General features: G+C 36.0%; 1 protein-coding gene and 1 long non-coding RNA gene across 3 annotated transcripts in view; both read right to left on the bottom strand.

Annotated features, from left to right (window-relative positions):
* LOC132117494 (glucocorticoid receptor-like) overlaps window positions 1-23581 on the bottom strand; it is a 96220-nt gene extending 72639 nt beyond the window's left edge. For both annotated transcript variants that reach the window (XM_059526817.1, XM_059526818.1), the window contains exons 1-2: window positions 22752-23581; window positions 20732-21753 (exon numbers count right to left, since the gene is read on the bottom strand). In XM_059526817.1, the coding sequence (XP_059382800.1) occupies window positions 20732-21744 (1013 nt within the window). In that variant the 5' untranslated portion in view covers window positions 21745-21753; window positions 22752-23581. The remainder of the gene's footprint in view (window positions 1-20731; window positions 21754-22751) is intronic.
* On the bottom strand, window positions 7211-8218 carry LOC132117495 (uncharacterized). The gene is made up of 3 exons (XR_009425762.1): window positions 8144-8218; window positions 7307-7438; window positions 7211-7260 (listed from the first exon to the last, which is right to left on the bottom strand). It is a non-coding gene; the product is annotated as an uncharacterized LOC132117495 (long non-coding RNA).
* Window positions 23582-24726: the final 1145 nt, after the last annotated feature.

The raw sequence follows: 24726 nt of genomic DNA, 5'->3' as shown, positions 1-24726 counted from the left end.
CTAGGGCTGGGATAAACGATTATTTTTTAAACGATTAATCTAGCAATTATTTTTTCGATGCATCGATTAATCTAACGATTAATTTTTCAGACCGATTTGATTTCGATTATCTCCCCATTAATTGACTACTAACAATTTATACATGTTGATTTACATATCTGAATGAAAAAAACATCAATTGCTTAACATTGCAACATATGTTTATTGCTCTTAAAATTACAAAATAAAAGACTGACTAAGAATGCATTACTTTGCACTTGTATAGAGATAGCATTCAATAAAACCTTGAAGCCTTGAAAACACATAGCTTACTGAAACAAGCTTACTGAACACATAGGGCCTAGCTTAGTGAAAAAAGAAGTTCTTTCAGATGAAAATAAAGAAAGTGAAAGTGACGTGACATTCAGCCAAGTATGGTGACCCATACTCAGAATTTGTGCTCTGCATTTAACCCATCCGAAATGCACACACACAGAGCAGTGAACACACACACACACTGTGAGCACACACCCGGAGCAGTGGGCAGCCATTTATGCTGCGGCGCCCGGGGAGCAGTTGGGGGTTCGATGCCTTGCTCAAGGGCACCTAAGTCGTGGTATTGAAGGTGGAGAGAGAACTGTACATGCACTCCCCCCACCCACAATTCCTGCCAGCCCGGGACTCGAACTCACAACCTTTCGATTGGGAGTCCGACTCTCTAACCATTAGGCCACGACTTCCCCTCGACAACAACAACAACAATAACAACAACTTGATGTCTAGTATTCAATAAAAAAAGGTCACCCAAAATACTTGTTTAGAGCAATTGAAAGAATACAGTATGTAAATGTAAACTTGAGGGCTTTAAGCTAATACAGAGAGTGCTTTTACAAAAAAAAAAAAAATTAACAGTGGGAGCCAGCAGCCTGTCATGGAGAAAAAAAATCTCAGAATGCTCCACGTGAAACTTTGGCGTTCCGCCCTTTTTCTAATATGCACAAGGGAGGGAGAGAGCAAGAAGCGCTCGTGTAGTTTGAAGACTGTGAGTGCGCAAGCGCGCGTGAAACTTTGGTGTTTCGCCCTTTTTCTATCGTGTTTAATGATTTTGATTAATATGCACAAGGGAGGGAGAGAGCAAGAAGCGCTCGTGTTGTTTGAAGACTGTGAGTGCGCGCGCAGCCGGGGCTCTCTCTCGTACGCGCCCTGTCACTGTCACTCACCAATCAAATAAGGCTTTGACAGCCGCCAAAAAAAAAAGATCAATGCAGAAAAACCCCTGGATTGGTTATATAACGTTGGACAGAATGTTGATCCGGCCATCGCGTATATTCAGCGCACATAAGGTAAACGTTTTGCAAACGTTTTTTAGAGAAATAAAAACAGGTCGACGAATCGATGCGCATATTTTGCGTCGACGTATTTTTTGCGTCGACGTCATCGATGACATCGACGCGTTGTCCCAGCCCTAATGGTGACCCATACTCAGAATTCATGCTCTGCTTTTAACCCATCCAAAGTGCACACACACAGCAGTGAACACACACACTAGTGTTGTCACGGTACCAAAATTTCAGTATTCGGTACCGATACCAGTGAAAATCCACGGTTCTCGGTACCAATTTCGGTACCAAAGCAAAACACAAAAATATACTAATTAAAAAAAAATAACTTTTTAGCACTAAAAATAAAACCAATGCCATTCTTTATACTTATTTACAATTGTGTTTAAAGTTTTTCTACAAGTTATATAATTATGAAAAACAGTTCACCCACATTTAATTTGTTTTTTAATTTATGAAATTTAAACACATTTTATTTTTGGTAAATAAAGGGGATTTGCTATTAAAATTAAAACATGGAAGAAATATATTTTTTGATTTATTTCTTTAAAAAATAAAATATTATAAGTTTTTTCAACAGTAGTTGCAGTATCACATACATTTTACTAAATCATAGTAATATTTCTAGCACAATGCCTTTATGTAAAAATTAACTTTTAGGCCTAATGAATGCATATTTGTCATTTTAACTGAACTTAAGACTGGTGGTGATGCTTAAGATATTTTTGGTCATTAAGGATTTCTGTAAAAAAAAAATAGTAATAGATCATATTAATTATTATTAAAAGATAATACTACTGCTAATTCTACTATCATACTAATGTGTATACAATGCACTATGAATTGATGAGCTGCTGGGTTCATTAATATTAATCACGTTGTCTGCGTTCGGTCAAACTGATTTGCTGAAATCAAAACAGGGACGGTAAGAGATCAGCGCCAGCCAATGAAATTGCCATTTGCTCATTAGCTCCGCCCACTACCGGAGAAACCGGTATGTCTTCTGCTTGTTCGAAAAAGAAAATGAATAATTCTAAATGAACTCCATTATTTTGACAGGAGAAGACAACAAAGAGTCTTACGACTTCCCAGTAGGACACGACTTACCACTGTGGTTTTAAAAAATCTGTCACCATCACAGCCCTACTGACCATCAGCCAAACTGCAATCTATATAGTGACATATGCTTCAATAAATATTCATGAAGAACAACATTTTTATAAAACGTGAGCTTAGTATGCTATGCCTCAAATATCAAGTTTGTTACAACGATATATAAGACAACATTTTGTATTATTACTGTACATTTGTACGCTTTACTGAACCATTTTTTACAGTTTCTTTTGTCAAGTTAACCTCTTAAGAGTTTGATCTTTGTGAGGTAATCCTGTCCAAATAATACTATTCCTTTCTCTGCAATTTTTTTTTCTCTAGTTCAGCCACATCCTGCTGTACATTTCCTTACTAAGACCAGTGTCTAAGCACTAATCTTTAGATTGAGTTTAAATCTGGTAAAACACATTCAGCTTGTGTGTATATAGCAATCACCCACAATCCAATGTATTAACAGCTGAAAAAATACATAATGAATTTGCAGTGAAAATCTGCCTTCTGCAGACTGTAAGCACCCAAAAGCAAATCCAACTCAAGCTCCTAGAAAACTCAAAACATCAGAGAGCGGGGAAGAGTTCACAAAGCTTGAGGGCAAAGTTGCAACATTAGTCCAGCTTGCTCCAGGCCCACTTAAAGTACAGCTCGACTCCTCCTACAGTGATATTGAGGGGAGGGCAGATGCTTCTGCTGGAGCCAGGAAATCAGGCCAAGGACTCCCTCTTGATGAGCAAAGCAAAAACAGAGGTCTTAAATGAACAGTTCACCAACAAAATGAGGATTCACCATTTGCACTCTTCTTCGATCCTGGCTAATTTTACATACAATAAAAATTAAATAGGCCCTTGTTTTACAACAATTTTAAAAAAGTTTCAAAGGTCAGAATTGTATTTAAAATATAAATATTTTGTAACAATAGACTATATTTTTTTCTTTATTTTTTTTTAAATAAATTTATATTTTTTATAAAGCAATATGTTGACACTGAAAAAAACTAATATAATTATTTTCTAGCAATATAGCCTAGGGCTGTAGCTATCGAATATTTTAGTAATCGAGTATTCTACCAAAAATTCCATCGATTAATCGAGTAATCGGATAAAATGTGTTTTTGCTTAATTAAAGTGCAATAGTAATTATGCAAGAGAAAATAAGACTCCTGGGTCTCTTACAATGAACAACTAAGTTTCCTTTTTTAGAAAAAAAATATTTTTTTATTTTTTAAATGCATAGAATGCAATGCATCAAAAATAAACATTTAATTACTACCTATTGTTTCTCTGTCTGTACTTGTACTGTGAACAATGACAATAAAGTTGACAGATGAATTAAGTGCATTTAAGTGCCATTCAGTTGGGGTTTTAAATAAAGCATTTTCTGAGATGTACATTAAACATTAAACACATAAAACATTCATTTAATTTATCTTTTAATTACTGAAAATTAAGCAAACTTAACTTTTTGGTACTAAACCGCAATAACTAAACCGGACTTTTATTTTGACGGGTTGACGTACCTTTACAGATCTGTGTATGTGATGTGATGCTAGTTTTACTCAAATCAAACGGTCAAATGCTCATGAAGTGACTGTCAGTGCAGTTCTGGAGATGTTGTTCATGTGTTCACGTCTTATTTAGTGAGACAGCAGAAGCTGAAATCACCGCTAGCGTCTCGCGCGCTTCAGTGTGTTTAATGAATGAAGATGCACTTCTGCTCCATTCATTAACACAGACACGCAGAACATGCAGGATTCATATTTAAATAGACTTTTCCGGCTTAATATTTACAGATATTAGTCCATATTGTCATTTGATGTAAGTGCAATGACCTATTTTTGATTAATTCATTCAAAATTTGGCAAATTCCGTGCCATTCCGCGTTAAACTGTAAATTCCGTTTTTATGACTGGATTCCACGATTCCCTCCGCGTTTTCTGCATCGCGGAAATCATAGGGCCCTTGTTGTGGTATGCCAGCTCTATCTTGCAATGGACACACGCCACGACATTCTCTTTACTTTTGCCCGCGCCCTCAAATCAAAACACTGCTGTCTCCTTGTGTCTCCTTCCGCTTTGTGGGTGACGTAAACGCGTTGTGTCACATTAAAAAAATCATTGCGAAAGAACCTAACGTGAGATTTAAAATAAATTAAAAGAGGCTTCGAGGAAGAGGAATTTGCCTCGATCATTTTTTGTAATCGAGTTACTCGAGGAATCGTTTCAGCCCTAATATAGCCTTTACTATTTTAAATAATATTATTTTTAACTTTTATTCATCAAATAATTCTGGAAAAGTTGGGATGCACCGAAATGAAAATTCTTGTCCGAAGCCGAACAAAATTAATCACTAGACCGAAGGCCCAATACTGAATACGTTTTTTTTTAAACATTTATCCCCCATGTAGGCCGATTTTGGCTTTTTTTTCACCATTGCATTAATGAAATTGCCAAAATGTGCTTTTAACTGTTTTATCCTGCTTTTTAATAAAAAAATCTATTACAAAACAATTTAAAAATATCTACTTCACACAGATTTTTTTATTATTATTATTATACCAACAAAACACAATTTAACTTAATATTAATAAGTTAGTAAAATAATATTTTTTGAGACTTGAATCAGGCATGTATTTTTTACTGTACAAATAAAGGCTGCCTTACTGAGTAAAAGATAAATATTTTAAAACATTAGAATATATCACAGAACTCAGAATCTGAACATTATGTGTGAATGTTATCATAAATGTATTAATAGAGCTGGTAATTATTATTATCATTATTTTTGTCTTTTTTATTTTTATTTTACAGAACAACAGTAAAATTACAATAAATTTAAATTAAATGTATGCATTTAGCAGACGCTTGCGACTTGCAGTACATTTAGGCTATCAATTTTTGCATATCATGTGTTCCCGGGGAATCGAACCCCCAACCTTGCGCTTGATGGCACAGTGCTCTACCAATTGAGCTACAGGAACACTACTATAATTTATGAATGTCAATGGAGTTGTTGCTTTTTATTGTGGCAGAAACCTGCTGGAAGATTTCAGTGCTTCTTTTTGTTTACAACAGCATGCAGATTTAGACCTCTTCTTCTCATCGGAGACAAGTAGCACTAAACAGTGCTTCATGCCTGTAATGATGTATATATCATTGTATATATTATTCAGCCCTTTCGCTTATTCAAGATGTTTTTGCTATTTTCGGCTGAATAATTTTGGTTGCCAAATATTCGGTGGATACCTAGAATAAAATTATTACAGACTGCAAAAAACATCAAGCAGCACAACTGTTTCCAACACTGATAATAAATCAGCATATTAAAATGTTTTCTGAAGGATCATGTGACACTGATGACTGAAGTAATGACGCTGAAAATTCACCTTTAATTATAAATGCAGCCTTGATTAGCATGGCTCAAAGACTACACAATTGCAATTGCATAAGTTTACGTGCAAACAGTACACATGGCACCACTGATGTCCGTGTTCTTACTGAATAAATACTGCATTGCATAAAGTGAGAAAGGCAGTGAAAAAAAAAGATACGTGTTTGTTGGTGGCACCACTGTGACCCACATTCCACTCGTCTAAAAACTGTACTATTTACCTATGGCATTTACTACTGTACAAAAGGCTTCTCAGAAAGCGCTGTGCATCAAACAATCCATTCCTAGCAGTACACTTTGCAGAAAACCTTTGCCCCACATCTGTTGCATTTTAACCCATATTACCACAAGGGAGTGTTCCAATTTGCAGCACTATTTAGCTTCAAACAGGACATGCATCATTATGACATAAATACTGAAGCTAATGTTGTAATTTTTTTAGCGGTTTTATCCAGATGGCCAGTAATTCCTAAGAATCTAAGAATCAATGCCAGATTACAAATGATCAGGACAGACACCCAGGATCAGATCAAGAACAGCCAACAGAAATTAGACTCACAACAATATTTTAAAACAATAGGCTATTCAACTCTGTATAAATTAGAATAATATGTTGAGCATTACTGGTCGACCGATATATAATCAGGGCCGATATATAGACTGATATTTGGCATTTTTCAAATATCAGCATCGGCCAATACGTTTTTCTGCTTGGCCAATGTGTTTGAGGCATGACTTTTATTTTGACTGTTCACATTCATTCTTCCTCTTGTTCGCTGTCGTCGTTAACAGATCTGTCTTATATGAATAGAAGTCTGTTTAATAATCAGATATAATGGTTAAAAAAAGGAATTAATGTATACAAAAAGAATAAGATTCATTGCTTTTATATTATTAGTAATAGAAAGGCAAACATTATAATACTTTCTCGTTCGCTGTCAGCATTAAGCAAATACACATTAATATAGTGTAAACAAATTTTTGAATGACTGATGAACATTTCATTTCACAAACATTGCAAACTTAGTCGAATCCAGCTGTGAGATCTTATGAAGTATGTATTTTTATACAGCATGATCACGGCTTTATATCGGCCCGTCTGCTTTCCAAGATATTGGCATCAGCTGTCAAAAAATCAATATCTGTCAACCACTATTGAGCATGTATCATTATATGTAAAAAAAAAACAATATCAATAAATTATTATTATTTATTTTTTTAAGCACCAGAATTTACTGTGTACTTTTTTTCAGGCTGTAAAATTTGTCAGAAGTGGAAATTTATGGGTAGTGAATATAGAAAAAACCAAAAATAAAAAATCCCTGAACAGTTAAACTTCATATATTTCGAGACTTCGTGGTAAGTTGTGAAACTTATCACTGCATCTAAACGAACAACATGCCTGTTAGATGCTGTACCCACTAATTTACTGAAAGAGTTGTTACCTGTAGTAGAAGGTAACAACTCTTAAAGTAAAGAAAGAGTTGTTACCTCAATATTATTAACTTGTCATTACCTTTAGGTCACGTCCCAAAACCATTCAAGCTGGCGGTTATTAAGCCTCTAATTAAGAAACCACAACTAGATCCTAGTGAACTGGCAAATTACAGACCCATTTCAAATCTTCAGTTTATGTCTAAAATATTAGAAAAAGTTGTGTCTGCTCAATTGGGCTCCTTCCTACAAAAAAAAAAAAAAACTCTATTAAGATTTTCAGTCAGGTTTCAGGCCCCACCATAGCACAGACACTGCACTTGTTAAATTACAAATGACCTGCTTCTTGCGTCAGATCAAGGCTACATCTCATTGCTAGTTTTACTTAGTCTTAGTGCTGCATTCAACACCATAAATCATGACATACTCATAGATTGATTACAAAACTATACAGGTATTCAAGGGCAGCCTTTAAGATGGTTTAGATCCTACCTGTCCGATTGCTACCACTTTATTTAAATGGGGAGTCATATCAGTTATAGTGCCACAAGGATCTGTCCTAGGTCCTCTGCTATTTTCAATATACAAGTTGCCCGTTGGTAATACTATTAGAAAATACGGGGTTAGTTTCCAATTTTATTCTGATGATACTCAACTATATATCTCAACAAGACCAGATGAAATTTCTTAATTGTCTAGGCTAACAGAGTTTGTTAAAAATGTAAAAGATTGGATGGCCAATCATTTTTTCATATTAAATTCAGATAAGACAGAGATATTACTTATTGGACCGAAAAACAGTACATGGAATCTCGTAGATTACAATTTGCAACTACATGGATGTAATGTTACTTCCTCTATGTCAAAAATCTTGGTGTTATATTAGACAGCAACTTGTCTTTTGAAAATCATATTTCCCTTGTTACAAAAACAGAATTCTACCATCTTAGAAACATTGCCAAGCTACAAAACATGTTACCTGTTTCTGACGCACAAGACATCTAGACTGGACTATTGTAATGCACTGCTAGGTGGTTGTCCTGCATCTTCAAGAAACAAACTACAGGTAGTTCAAAATCCAGTGGCTAGAGTCCTTACCAGAATAACAAATATGATCATATTACTCAAATTTTACAGTGTCTGGGTACATATTAAGTTCTGTATCAGTTACAAAATATTATTACTTACCAACAAGGCCCTTAATGGTTTAGCTCCTGTGTACCTAACTAGTATTCTAACATGCTACAATCCCTCATGCTCCTTAAGGTCGCAAAACTATGGCCTTTTGGTAGTACCTAGGATAGCAAAGTCCACTAAAGGAGGTAGAGCTTTTTCTCATTTGGCTCCCAAACTCTGGAATAGCCTTCCTGATAATGTTCAGGGTTTAGACACAGTCTCACTGTCTAGATTAAATACAAATCTCTTTAGACAGGCATTCAAATAATATATCTCATTATCTTAGACTGCAGTTAAATCTGATCAAATGTGCATTATTATTCTTTAGCTTGGGTTAAACAAATAAATTTTACTTGGTTGGAACAGCAGCTACGCTAATTATGCCTCTGTTTCTCTTTTTTTGCCACAGGAACTAGCATTTACACAAGCTTCAGTCTGGATCCAGAACACCTGAAAAGAGATGATGTTAACACCTCAGAGGACCTCCAATGATGCCAACCCTGAAACAACATACAGAACTAACACATTTTGCTACAAGTTTAACTGCATCTTATAATAATTTCTATTAATTGTTTTCATCATCTGTTTGATTACGTCTTTAATAGATTTTTACTAAAGCTAAGCTGCTACTACTAAACATCTTAGAAACCTAATTTTCTGTAAAGTTGCTTTGCAATGATTTGTATCGTAAAGAGCGCTATAAAAAAATTGAATTGAATTGAATTCATGGTGGTGCTCATGCAGTGCTCATGCAGCCCTGCAAGTTTGAATATGGCTTAAAACATCCCATTTTCACATCACTCTCCATACAGTTTCTATGCAACAGCAATAAAAAAGGCCAATTTTTTTTCAAAATAATTAATAATAATAAACAAACAAAAAGCACTACTGTCAACAGAGGATATTGCTTAAAAATAACCATTAACTAATCAGTTCTTTACTTTCACTTGCGGGGCAAAATAATACCAAAAATGGCATGTTATGATTAGTTCAACCATGAAACTTAAGAAGAAACGCCAATTATAAAATTTTATTCAACCACCTGACTCAAGCATTCTAAATTATGGCTGAAACTAATATTATTTTCAATCAGAAATCTGCTTTCCACACATGAAAACCTCTTATGTCATTCTATTACATATAGTGGATTAAACTAGTAGATTGTATCATTATAATCCTTTGAGCTGTGATAAATAATGAAATGAGAGAAAGAAAATAATGAAAACTAATTTCACTACATTATATTTACAAAATGATCAAGTGGCATGCATAAAAAAAGAGATTATCTAAAAAGACAGATTCAAAATACGCTATAAAAGATTCTATATAAGCCATGAATAAATCAAAAGAAACTAGAGTCTTACATATTTATAATAAAACTTTTGGAACTATCAAATATCAGCACATTGAACACACTGGCTATGTGGCACTGGAGGGTTCTAGAGTGCGACCGTACCCTCTAGAAGTGAAATTAAACCAATCAGCAGGGGCTATGTTGTGTCACATGATTACATTTAATAGAGCCTGACACTTACAACTGGCACTCAATAAACAGCAGAAACAAGCTGTACACGTCATTATTATGTGTAGATGTTATTCAACCCTCTACAATGCGAGTAAATCACTTGCATATGTGACTAAATCTTCACTCTGAGCAATGTTTAATATTAACCAATGGTTAATAAATTCTCAGATTTTACCAGTGTGTGAGTTGGAGACTGAGTATAAGTTTATCACAGATATATTCTGACTCGCCAAACACTCTGACTGTGCTCTTCAGAGTTTTACTTTCCATCAAGTGATCTGTGCTATTTTTCAATTCCTCTCAATGGATGCGCACCATACCTTTATTTGACGTATTGTAAACTCTAGTGTGAAGATGCACAACTCGCTGTCACTTTGTCTCACACACAGAAAGAAAGAGAGTGAGAGAGTCTAACATACCATGCAGAACTGACGTGCTACATGTAAATAATATTCTTCATTATATTTTCCTGTCACAACAAGTTCATTTAGAATTTTTCAGCTTTTAAGAACTGCCAGGTTTTGATTTCAGCAAATCAATTTGAATAATTTCTTTATTTTACAAAAGTACGATTAACTTATTTTGGAGGTAAAAACAAATAAAAACAGATGGTTTTGAATGATGTCTTGCTCTTCTCTGACGTAAATCACATCTCTCTGCTGATACAAGAAATCCAAGTGTTCACGCTGGCATTTTAGCACCATGCGCACTAGGGTTGTGCCGATAGACGATAATATCAAGTATCTATGATAGTCAGAGATATCGACATAAGCAGATTCTGTGTTGATAATCAAGGCGATATTAGGCTCATTTTCCTATTAATGTATTAGATTATAATAATAATAACTATTATTTTTATTAGGCTGCTTATTAAAATAAAACTGCCCAGCTATTTCATTTCAGCATCGCATTTCACACACACACACACAGCGCGTGCGAGCGCAGGAGGATTAGAGCCTGTAGTCACTGAAACTGTCCGCTATGACTGATTACTCGTTAAATCCATGAAATGAAAGAGATAGAAAACGAGTTGGTGTCCCACACATTTAATTGCTGCTACACGACAACACACTCTTCTCATACATGACAGATTAACTCTTTCTTGGCGTTACAAATAAAGTAAAGACAAAATATTAACAAGGCGGCAGAGCGAACTTATCATCCATAGTGGTTCTCACGTAGACCTTCTATTAGACTTATCACTTATAACACTCACTATGTGATGATGACGTAGAAGGACAACGTGAGAACCACTATGGATGATAAGTTTGCTCGTCTTAGTTAAGGGAAAAACAGTTTAATATGAAAACACGGTGGAGTATCCCTTTAAACTGTTGGACTTTAAATGAAATCTAATATTGATTTTCACCGTTGACTGATTATGCAGAACATTTAGACTGATAACTTCCATGTGCAGATGCGGCAAATTTATCACAGGACGCGCGATATGACAGTTTTGTCCGACTATATATATGAACGTAGCTGTTTTAAATACAGTATTTTTATATTTAACATTAGTTTATCAGTATGTTTTAAAGTATATTTTTTCAATAATTGGTGATTCCATAGGCTCTCTCACGCACCTGCACGGTTTAAAACACAAGAACAAAGAGTCTCTCTCTTGCTCCACACATGCACGATAAGATCGTGTATCGTCGATCTCACGGGCTGACGATATGACGATTTGAAAAATGACCATATCGCTCAACACTAATGCGCACACCGCATATATTGAAGTAAGTATTGTAAATATATACATTTTCTAGGCCTACATACAAACGAAGGCTATCTTCCTTAATTAAAAAAAACCCTGTGACATCTATAAAGGATGTCACACTATGCCTAAGCTTCGTCTCATACTCTCATTCATTGTCAGAGTCAACGGTTTGCGCTTGGTAATGATGGCTGCGACTGCAGTAAACAAAAGGTTCACGGTCACTGTTCAAAGTCATACGGGTTCGGGCACAATAATACATCTTAAAAATGCATTAAAACAGCTTGACACCGCTTTAACTTGGCACTAAGTTCTGGAAAAACTGTGCCCAGATCTTTTCCCATCCCTTCTCCCGTCTAGTCTAAAACCGTGACCGTGTCGACTGTCACTTTATGTTCGAAAATCTATTGCATGAATCAACCAACACAAGTTACGAAAACGAAAATAGGAAATTGATTTTAACGACCTTCTCTCGGAGCGCGTCTAGGTTTTTTTTTTTTTTTTTTTTTGGAACACGCACGCGTCATACAGCAATTGCAGCTTCGGACACACGCATAACAGCAAATAATACTTCTGCACAATGTTTCTCTTTTTACAACAGAAATGTGAATTCTGCCAGTATTCAGACAGTCTCATGCATACAGATTCGGGCTAGAGTCGCCAAGGGCTGTCAAAATAGCTGAAAAACTAAATTCGAATTTTTTTACTTAAATATGATGAAAATTCGAATTGTATTCGAATTTAAAATGCATAATTTCAGTTGGGGTGAAGAAAAGCTTTTTGCATCTCTTCTGAGGCCTCAAGATAACGCATCGAGCAAAATATTACTGCATGTTTATTCAAAGCATTAAAATACATGATTGTGAAAAAACAACATAATATTTAAAATAATTTTTATGAACAATTATTATTAATTTTATTATTAATAATAATAAAATTATTATTAAAGTTGCTTAAAGAACTATAAACAAAACAGCGTCATGTCTGCATGCATTGTTAATTAAATAAAAACGGCGGAAAACCAATCACACAGAATAATCTTTTTTCATTTAAAAACATGAGATGCAGTGGGATGGGGAACAAAACCCAACATAAAGTCTCGAAATATTTTTAGAAAATTAAAATACATTAATTTTACATGTCTTTCTAAACATGCGGCTCTCTTGTGTGAGACTCGAGTCCAACGGTGTCCCTCTAGAAAATGCACGAAATATGTGTTCTGTGTGAACGGCTTGGTTTCAGTTTTGATGTAAACAAGATCTTCTCCACATTGATGTTCTCTTTTTTTTTTTTTTTTTTTTTTTTTTTTTTTTGTAGTGGCTTCAACTGGATAGGCTAACATAACCTTATAATGCAATGCCACATACATCGACATCGCATCTTGTGCGCCACTGATAAAGATCAAGTATACTTCGGCCGTCCGCACACTGTCTGCATTATGTCCTTTTCCTCATCGTGCGGGCATTTTTTGAGACTGCGCGGATGGTGCGCGTACACTGGTGAAGAATGAGACAGCAGATACTGCGTGTCGAGCTCATCCGCCTTTGAAAGTTGTGTAGACATGGCTGTGCGCGGCGAGATGGAATGGAACACAGACTGTGAAGTACGGGGGCTCATAAGGCAGCTTCCTTATATTACCTATATTTGGTGTTATTTGCCGTATAAAACTAATTTAGACATGCAAAATCGATTTTACAATCGATTCAATAAACACTTGTCACTCAAATCAAACAGGATTTTTTTCACAAAAGTGACAACCCAAGAAAGCAAAGTAAACGGTCTCTCATTTGTAGGTTGCATTGACACCTAGCGGTGGATGCAAGTAAAACAGTATAATAGTACCTAATTTTTTTTTCTTCTCACCTAAAATTCATGCAATAAACATGATTTTGACAAAGATTTTAATTTGTTTGTGGTCTACATAGCCTGCATCAAAATGAGGTTTGCAATTATGCGCCCGAAGGCACGGGTTGCAGACCGTCAGTGACGTCACGATATGCTAATTTGTTTAAATGCATACCTACGTCATCACCATCACCAAAATTTTCCTTTTTTTTTTTTTTACATTGAAACTTGAAAAAAAAAATATATAGACTGACCTACCGACCCTTATTTTTAAAAAAATTACTGTTACTGCAAACCAAAATATTTTTAAGGATGGGCTCAGATTTCACACCACGTCTAACGTATCACTCATGGAAACGATTCATGCCGAATGAGAGGTATTTGATCCTACCATGAGGTTTAGTTTTAAATACATTTTTTTATAGACTTAGCATTTAAAATAAACATTGTTTTCAATGAAAAAAAACACATCTGAGTGGAAAAGCGCCCAACATAATTTGCGTTTTTTTTTTCATTGTACAATCAAATTAACGGAGAGGTGGGCGTTCTGTTATGTTGACAAAAGTTTACCATTGCTTAGAAAGTCTGGAGACTGCAATGATGGAGAAAATTTTGGTGTCTGTCACGGTTTAACCGGAGCTGTATTTTTAATGTTTCTGCTAATATGACAGTTTACTTAACAGTAGTGCTGGGAGGTTTGACCAAAAATGTATATACCGTTTTTTTTTTTTTTCAAAATTATACCGGTTTTCCGGTTTATGACGTTTTTTTTTTTTGTTTTTTTTGCATAATCAGGTGTACAATGCATTTTCTGCTGGTTGATATTCCAAGACGTGCTAAGGTGCTGGAGCAAATTGCTTGTGTTTTAGCCCAACAGCACTTGCATAAAATGGATATTATTTATGCATAATCTGCCTGCAGTGCACGCAGCACGGACTCATTGTGCTTTCACACAGGACGTGTTTGCAGTCCGCTACTGATCCACGTCGGTTTAGTCCACAAACACAACATTTGTTCATTGTTTTGATTTCATATCATGTAAAAAAAAAAAAAAATTATATATATATATATATATATATATATATATATATATATATATATATATATATATTTCAGCATCGTAAGTCTTTTATCACAGAACAATCTTTCATATAGACATTAGTTTAAAGGAGCTATGTGGAGGTTTTTACTTAAAAAAAATATTTAAGATAGAGTTTTCATTTGTACATGTATGAGCCAACCATGATGTAAAAAAAAAGAATGACACCTCGACTGTCCACCACGGTTGCCTCTATCAGCCTGTAGGCTCAATTGTGTGTGGAGGAGTCTGGCCCGAATTGGCGCGAAAATTCACAAAATGTGACGTCATGCGCGTTCACGTCTACTTGGGCTTACAACCGTACGGCACGCCAGCCATTATAGTTAGCAGCGGCAATAGTGTTTTCAAATGGACTCTGCGGATGGAAAGAAGCGACCAGCCTCCAGCACAATTCAGACACCCACGGACACACCTCGTAAGTAAAAAAAAAAAAAAAAAAAAGAGCGTGTGCACTAAGAACGAGCATGAGACTGGCTGCAGTTCCTCTAACGGCCACTGGTGTCAGTAACGGTTAGAAATTTCAGAACCTACGCAATGCTCCTTTAAACTCAATAAATATAAACAACGCATTATTCATGCATTTTACTTCTAGGTTTGTATAATAAGCTGCTCAAGCAAGCGGCAAAACATTTAAACACAATAATTAGTCTTATTTTCTTGTTAAAATATTTAAAATTAAAACACCACAGACAGAAACAGTCTCGTGCATTTTGCATTTAAATCTTTATCACAAGCAATCCCACGGGTCTTAATGAACTTTGTTTTCTGCTTCCATAAAAGTTAACATTGTTTTCCTTGTTTATCTAAAAGTGCTCTTTTTCTTGTTTTAAACCTAGCCAAAAACCCATGTGACTGCGTTTCCATGTCAATCCATGTTCATTTTTCCCGCGAACAATGCGCTTTCAGCACAGCAAAAATAGATTCAGTACGTTAACAATCGCTGCACTGCTGCAGAGCACCGCTCCTTGAACACCCTGACCGCATCCTCGTGCAGCTGGAATCCGTTAATACGCACTGCAGACGGACTGTGTGAAACAGGCGTTATAACGTAACACCAGAGCACTACTGTGTTTACCTTCACCACGTCTCGCAGTCGCTGCTTAGAAGTGCAACATTGTAAAGGGTCCGTCTGAAACAGTGTCGCCTGGCCGCGGCGCAGGATAACGTTCGTTCCGAACGAAGAGATATTAAATACACTGTATGGCGGTATATTCAAAATTAACATCGTAACGAAAATATACACCGGTTTTCGGTATGAACCGGTTTACCGCCCAGCACTACTTAACAGCAAAAACCAAAGATTTTAAAGTGCTCACGCTATAATCCCTTGATTTGACTGATAGGACAGCTGATTTGGTGGTTGCCTAGCAACATAAAAAACAGAATGCACTGCTCTTTTTTTAAAAAGTCACCAAAAAAAAATCAAGTAAATATCAGTATTTACATAACTTCTAAAAAAAATTATAGTAAAATGCCACTTACATACCGATGCAACTGGAAAAATGGAAATTCAATTGATTCTTAAAATCACAAAACAAGTAGAAACAAGCCTAAGAAATGGGACATTGGCATTAAAAGAAAAAGATCAAAGGTGTGATTTAAGGAACTGCTTGAGTCAACAAATCTAAGTCTAAGTCAAACATTACTCACTGGCATTTATTTTTCAAAATTTGGCTTGTTTTCTACCTGTAATGCATGTGCACATTAAAGATCTGCTGCTTTAACTTCTAATACTGAGATGTTTAAATAAATATTGATATTACTGTTTTTGGAGTACTATTATTAGAGACTTTTGTTAAATTCTAAGCCATTTAATAAATTAACCCAAAATGACTAGGGATGTCAAAAGGGTTGGTAAACTAAATAAAAATGTTGTATTTAAAGCTGCAGTCCATAACTTTTGGCACTTTAGCGGTTAATAAACAGATCTGCGTGTGTCTTGTGGGAGAACATTGTAGCTGGAGCTACTGCTCTCTGTTTATACCTATGACGATATGTGAATCACGCAGGTACCGGGCTACTCCGCAGGGGTACCCACCCCGAAGTCTAAAATAGTCTGAATATAAACACTTATTATGGGTGAACCATAGTGATTCAGGACAAGCCAAAAACAATTTTTTGTAAATTCTGAACACACACAAAAGTTACAGACCACAGCTTTAAATATGACTGATATTTGTTTGTTTTGTTTTTTATTATATTTAAATTTAGCGGAAAATGCAACTGGTTTGTCTCATAAACCCATAAGAAAACACTATCAGCAAATATAAATAAATCAAACAGAATTAAATTGGGTAACACTTAAGTGTAGCTGCTTATTAGCATGCCTATTAATAACATACTGGCTGTTCATTAGTACATACAAAGCCCTATTCTGCATGACCATATTCAACATACCTAATCCTTCCCAATACCTTAACTTAAACACTACCTAACTAACTATTAATAAGTGGCAAATTAGGAGTTTATTGAGGTAAAAGCCATAGAATAGTTTGTTAATAGCAAGAATTGGATCTTAAAATAAAGTATGACCTTAAATTTACACAGTCAATTAGCAAAGGCTTTTATCCAAAGTGACTTACAAATGAGAAAAATGGAAGCAATCAAAATCAACAAAAGACCAATGATACGCAAGTGCTATAACAAATCTCATTTAGCTTAACGTAGTACTCATAGCAAGTTTTTTTTTTATTATAATACATTTTTATTATATATTAAATTAAAAGAAAAAAGAATTCTCTTTTTACAATATATATTTTTTATAGTATTTAATACATATATATATATATTATAGTATATAACATATATATTTTCTTTTACTAACATGCAGTAAATGCATGAACAGAATGCAAGCCTAAAAGGGGCAAGTTATTTTAAGAATAGAGAGTGCTAGACTTAAAATAAATTGTGTATTCAAACATTGACATTGCATGAGAGTCTGTTCAGAAAAGTGCATGTTTTAAACAATTCTAAACAAAACAGTTCATATGCACAGCGTATTGAAAAAAAAAACATAACTGACTGATCACAAAAAGTGCATGTACGCTTTCAAGCCAGTTAAAGTTTATATCAAGTCATATCAGTATGAGAAAAAAAACTCTTCAACAGACTATGTAAACAAGAAAACTGTCACCAATTCCGTCTTCAGTGCTCCAGAAATCAAAGTAAAAACTAAAAGTACTGATGATTTATCTAGGACTAACATTGCTGGTTGTATCAAAATGGGTGGGGGGGGGTGCACAAGTAATGCAGGCATTTAAGTTCTGTACATACATATACTGAAAAATAAACATAAGAATTTTTGTGAAAAACTATTATTGTTAACTTGACACACACACATCACGTGTGAATGAGAATTTATGGAATGTTTGATTTATGATCAGGATTCTGCAGGAGGTCACATTCCGGTGCTTGCATGACTGGTATATCCTTTGAAGCAAACTGGACATAAAGATACAAATTAAGACTCTTAACTAAATACATTTCATTAAATCAAAAATTGTCCTGGTGTTTTTTTTTATGATTATTAATAATTATATGAATAACATCTCAACTAAAAAGAAAAAAATACTAGGCCTTGCAATGCATTCAAAGAATATTATGGCTTACTTCATACATATTAATTGGTATGTTTTATTCTCTAAATATATTGTAAATGAAATTCCACAAATTTAATACATATAACGATACCAGCATTTCCCACAAGCTTGCGCTCAACAGATATGTCAGTGATTGGTTACAATGATCATCGCTTCACACTCTTCAACGAGAAAGCCATGTCTACCAGAGGATCTGTCTATGAGCATATAGGTTACACTTTATTTTCAGTCGTCCTTGATACAGTGTAAATATACATTTAGGTACTGAGTAATAATAATTAACTACATATACTTACTATAAGGATAGGGTTAAGATTAGGGCTTGCCTAAGGGTTACTTGCATGTAATTATGCGTAATTTATTGCTATTATAATATTATGTAACCTGTGTAATAAGGACACCTTAAAATAAAGTGTTACCCAAATTAGGGACAGATCCGCTGATAGATGCCACTTTCAAATGCTCCCGTGTGTATCTGTGTAAGTGTTTGGTGAAGAGTGTGAAGTGATGATTATTGTTAACTAATCACAGACATATCTGTTGAGTGCGTGAAGACTATGGTTAATCAGAGGCGTTTAAGAATCTGCTCAACAGCACTCAAAATACTAGCAGGAAATGCTGGTATCATCACATGTTTTTAAATTTCAGTACCGACTGGTACCAAAGTCGGTACTTTTGACAACATTAGTTTTTTTTTTTGTAAGATTTATTTTTGGTATTTTTGCCTTTATTGTGTTAGGAAAGAGCATATCTGACAGGAAACTAAGTGTGAGAGAGAGGGAAAGGTCCAGGATTCGAACTTGGGACGCCTGTAGCGCAATGGCACTGTATGTCGCCGCACTGCCCTCAAAGCCATCAGCACTGATGACTAAAACACTAATTTTGAATGCATATAATCAGTGTGTGTCAGGGAAATTTCTTAACTTTAAATTAATATGTGCTCATAAGAAGAAAGACCACGAAAAACAAGCAAAATGCCATATCTAACTTCAAAACACAGCCTGACTGTAGTCTGACAGGTTAACCTGAACTGACTACAGTGTAAGAGGTGTAAAAAATTATAACCACAATGTTTAAGAAATATTAATACAGTGCTGCTATGTAAACAGTGTAAAAATAACTAAGATAAAATTAAGTCAGGTGAAATTTCAGGTAACTAACACTAAACTGTCCAAGTGTGTTTAGCGAGAGAAACATGCTGACCTAAATTTCTCTAACTTGGCTTTCTAAGTAGACTTCCAGATTAACATTCAGCCACCGGGAAAAGGTTTAAAGGTTTCTCTTGTGCAAATGAGTCTGGCATGGCAGATCAAGTTGCATAGAAAAATAACAACAAAACATTACTAAATAACAAGTGTCACAATTTCACGCTTTACCGAGACACATTCAAATCAGAAACATGAACAAAAGCATAACTGCCAGGTCACTGAAAGTCTGTATCTTTCAGTCTCTCCCAGAGCATATCAATCCATATCTCAGTCTAGAAGTTTGGCCATAAAACACTTAATTTCATCAGAAAACCCAAACCCAAGTAGCAAAGTAATACTGGTCAAGAGTCAAGACCATGGACACACTTTATATTATTTCCAGTACTCAGGGAATTTTGAGCCACAATGACTCATAGCTTCTAGTCCTTTCCACACTCACCGAAAAACAATATCACATCAGCAACAGAAACATTGATGTTTAGAGCCTCCTGAAACCAGACTCTGAGAGGAGCACATGTTTGCCATTCTAGGCCGAATGGAGCTCCATCAGGCCCATGTGTTTGCTTTGGACAGGCAAAGCACCAGTACAGATCAGCACACATGGGCTCCTGGGAGAAGAAGCGCACCAGCACACACTCTGGTAGTGTGAAGTGGTGAAGTTTCGTGGTCAGTTTTTTTTTTTTTTTTCAATGCTACAGAGCAAATGTGTCTAGAATACAGAATCCACTCCACACTGTCATCAGGATTTCCCGACTGACACTTGACTGGATTAAGGACAGAGATTACACTCACAAAAATTTCATCCTGTGAAATATTTTAGAGCCGAGAATAACTACAAAATGAACATTCATTACAAAACCTTCAAACATGTTTAAAATTTGATCTTTTTATCTTTTCAAGCCTGCAAATCATTGTTTTAAAACTTCTAAAACCCCTTGAGTTGTAAAGTTTTCCACAATTGCATTTTGCCGATATGCCCTTTATGGGGAAAGATTTCCCATAATAGCCAAATTTTCACACAATTTCACCAGCTGATGAAACATATACATCTCAGAAAAAGTTACAAAATGTATATTTACTTCAGAAAAAATTGCATTCATTTCCTTTACTGTTTCAGGCCAGGAAATCACGATTTTAAAATTCTTAGACGTTCTGTCGGAAAACCGATAAATATACAAAATAAAGCGCACTAACACATTGGCGGCTCAGTCCATTTTCATTTTAGAGCAAATTATCCACTGTTTACCATTTACATCGTCCATCATCATCATATAAATAAAGCTGCTCATTCAACAGCCTTTAAAAGTCATTCCTACCTGCTGTACGGATAGGTGGACGGAAGTACTGTCTCATTGGCTCTCTGCATCCCAGACGGATCTCCATATCCATTTCCTCGAACCCAGCCATCACTTAATGTAGGCAGGGGAGGAAACAGGCCAAAAAGAGGTTTCTGATCTGGTAAACTCACAGCTGAGGCGGTGTTGGCTCCGTAGTGGTATTCCTGTCCGCCCATATCTCCCAAACTCATCCCAGACATCTGACAGTAGCTCCCCCTCTCATTCTCCTGTTTGATGACACCCGGTGTACACAGCTGGATAAAGTCTGGGTCTTTCTCTGTCTTTATAACCGGCATGTTGACAGTGGCATCCGCCATCTGCTGCCGTTTCCCCATGCCGTTCACATTTGCACAGGCTGCACTGTTGCCAGTGACAACAGGGCTGGTAGCCTTTAGCAAGTGGCTCTCTCCCAGCAAGCCATCATCCACTGCCAATGAGGACAGAAAGGCAGCCTCATCATTAACGTAGAACTCATTCAGGTCAGACAGGGAGTCAGGTAAGTCCAGATCCTTTAGGATGTCAATGGTGTTGTCTCCAGTCACTCTCTCATTATCATCCGCTTCCTTATCTGGATAGCCATAGGGTGGAAAGTCCAGCCTATCTTTCTCCATGGGGGAAAGCTCCTCCATTTTCATAGTAAAAGCGTTAGGGGTCTGGATCCCAGAACCACGATTTAAGTCCGCAATGGTCTCGTCCAAGAGCAAAAAGTTCTCCCCAATGTTGAGAGGCTCTTTTACCTTTTGCTGGGGCTGCATTCTGAAAGGTTTGAACGCCTTAACATCTGGTTCTTGTATGTTACATCCCATTAAGGATGGATCTGCCATAGAGGGGTTTCTTTGAGCGTCACTACCTCTCAGTCCATTCGAGAAATCTTTTGACGTATTTAAAGCGGACGCATTGACACCGATATCAGGCAAAATGCCTCTCTCAATACAATCCCCAAAAGTTACATTCTCAGCATTGTTACTGCTGCGTTTTAGTCCACGATCCATATCTCAATCCTGTAGTATAGACAGAAAGAAAGATAAGAAATTACATTATGTTTAACATATAAAACATAGTAAAAATATTGACATTGCACTTATGTTTGTATAAGACAGATGTAAACAAATACAATTTTTTTTTTTAAAGAAAAATAACATTTTGCACCAAGGCCTCCAACATTATTTACTTGTGAAAATATTAAAGTTCAGACTGTAAATGTTGTATATCTGGACATAACTTCCACCAGGAGTTTCTCTCAGCTGCTAATGGAATGAAAAAATATGATATGAAACTACATTTTTGTCCAGATGCCCACACAAAAGCTCTTTTGGGGTGATATATTGAATGGCTTTGGTAGATTTCTAAGACTTTCCAGCTACCTTTGCACAAGGTTTTTTTTTCTCTCATTTTAAATTAGTTAGTCTGCATTACGAACTAATAAATTATCTAGCTAGTTTTATCAAAACTACTGCAATGCATTCATATTTATCCCACAAAATGGAGCTTGATGAGCTTCATTGTTTACTCAGATAATGAAGGCTTGAGGCGCGTAGAACTCAAACAAATCCTCCAAATGCATTAGATTAGTCGATGGACCCCAGTGCTGCCACCTGTCGGTTCAGATCAGCGACTGCGTCCACAATGAACTTTAGTCTGACAAACCGCTTAATGTGCATTAAAGCTTGTTAAACCAACAAAAATGTCAAACAGAAAGTGAATATAAACTAAATGTCTCAACGATAATCGAAAACAAGTCTGAGGACATGGTTTAAACCTTAAAATGCATGGAGTGTCCAAATGACGCAAACATTTTAAGGCAGCAGAAGCTTTAAAACCTAATGTAAAGCTACAGCAGCAGCTATGTGGCTTAACAATTAGAAACGGCAAGGTAGGCTATATAGGCTACTCGTTAAAACAAGAAAAACATGTGCAGATGGCATGCAATTGCAAAAATGCACTTTGCATTCACAACGCATGGACATTTAATGACCCCAAATACAAGAGGCAGACTTACCTTTAAAAGATTTATGACGAGAAATCCATTTCTATACAAGTCCAAAGCTGTTTAAACGTTTAGATGGTGTCCGCAATAGCTTTTCGTTGAACTTCCCGCATGGTCAATAGATTTTACAAAGACGCGCTGCAGCTTCGACACGCGCAAAAACAACTCAGGAAAAAAAAATGCGCCGTAACGACGACGCATACGACTCGTGTCATGAAATAAACTTCGCCGCACTCTGAATACGCGCTGTTTTTTCGTCTTTTGAGGTCAAGCGGGGAATCGCCAGCATTACATAAGCGCAAGCTGCTTGTCAAACTCCCGACAGCCTGTGATCTACCCGTCAAAAAGCTTCTGCTAGCTTCAACACGGTAAACGCCCCTCCAACAGAAACAAAAACCTCCAGTGCAAGTTACCCCTCAGCCATGCGAATGCAAAACACAAGAAAAGAAGAATAAAACCCGCGCGAAATCGACAAACGAGCTGACAGTGACGCTAATGTCAAAAGTGTCACCGAACCTACAGATACCGCCGAATCCGACGGATGCGGTCGATACAAAAACGGTCACTTCGTGTGTATGATCGCTTGTGCCATTCCCATGGTGTCACTTCAAATCGACGACATCGTATACAGACTGTCAACAGCGAATAAAACCCGCTTTTGTACTTAAGAGTAAGACGGCTTGTTTGCGACGAGCACGCTAGCTAATGCACATTAGCAGTCGCGCGAGCTGCGTGACCGCTGCAACTTTCTTACATCATAACGCAACTTTTGCATGCGCCTGAAGAAACACTGTAAGTATCTCTAGGCAGATATGTGCGGGGGAAACACGACTGAGAGCTGAAGGCTGTAAGAAAAATGCATTCAGAATGGCGCAGTTCAGTCTGTAAATAAGGGGGGCAAAGGGCACCTTCACATGAATAAACCTTAATAGAAGCCGGTGGAGAAAGAAAATGGTTATTATTGTCTCTAGTTTCGGATAAAACGAGTAACATCTGTCAAGTATTGCACCATGTAGGCCTACGCTAGTTAGCCCCCATCTGCTTAATAAAGATCAATTAAAAATGATAGACTTTGAGTAAAGTCTGTTTAATGTTCGTATTTACATTAGCATTTAAAACCGTTAACATGGTGCATAGGATACTGAATATATTGCATTTAAGTCTATTATAATAAACTGTTAATTCATGTGAGACTACAAAAGTTAGAAATAGCTATAATTTGTGTATAAATGCAACAGATACAATTTACCAATCTACAGCTTATGTAGCCTAAAGTTTCCAGATTGCTGAGGTAGGCTATACTTCGGTTATAGCAAATAAAAGTGGCTAACAAACATTAGTGGTTCAAAACTGGCACAGCTTTTCACAGCCACCCAAAATTGTTTAACATTAGCTACTAAGTGTCCTAAAAATGAAATACTGGACAATGCAAAATAACATAGGCTGAAATAAATAAATCAAATTTACAGAAGCAGAGTTATTTACTAGCCTAATATGGCCCACTAAACATTTTATTTTTGTATTAAATAGCCTAGCAGACATATCATTAAGTGGCAGATAAATTTGTGTACAATTTTTGTATGAATCACTGATGCATAGCCTTTGATGTCAACAACAAAATTAAAATAAAAGCATTTTCTCCATTTTATTGTCAATAAGCTAACTACTTCCCATGTCACAGGAAATGGAGGGTCAAGTCGGGAGCATTGCATTGTGATATATAACAGTATTCTGTGCTGTGTGTTTTTAATGTATACTACAGTGTAGCATATTGTGCATAAAATTCCTAATATATACTGCAGCAATAGTAAGAACAGTGTTAATATGCTATTCCAAAAATAGCCAGAATATATAGGCTACTGCAGACAAATCAGTTAGTAAGCTAGAATTACTTTCCCAACATGTAGATTTATTCATTACGTTTCATATTTACTTCATCGTATGTCACTTGGTTAATAATATGTCCTCCTATTATTTCATATATTTA

The sequence above is a fragment of the Carassius carassius genome, chromosome 36 (assembly GCF_963082965.1).
Source record: "Carassius carassius chromosome 36, fCarCar2.1, whole genome shotgun sequence".
Taxonomy (NCBI): domain Eukaryota; kingdom Metazoa; phylum Chordata; class Actinopteri; order Cypriniformes; family Cyprinidae; genus Carassius; species Carassius carassius.
Note: the sequence above shows the minus strand (reverse complement) of the source record. Positions and strands in the feature narration are given on the sequence as shown.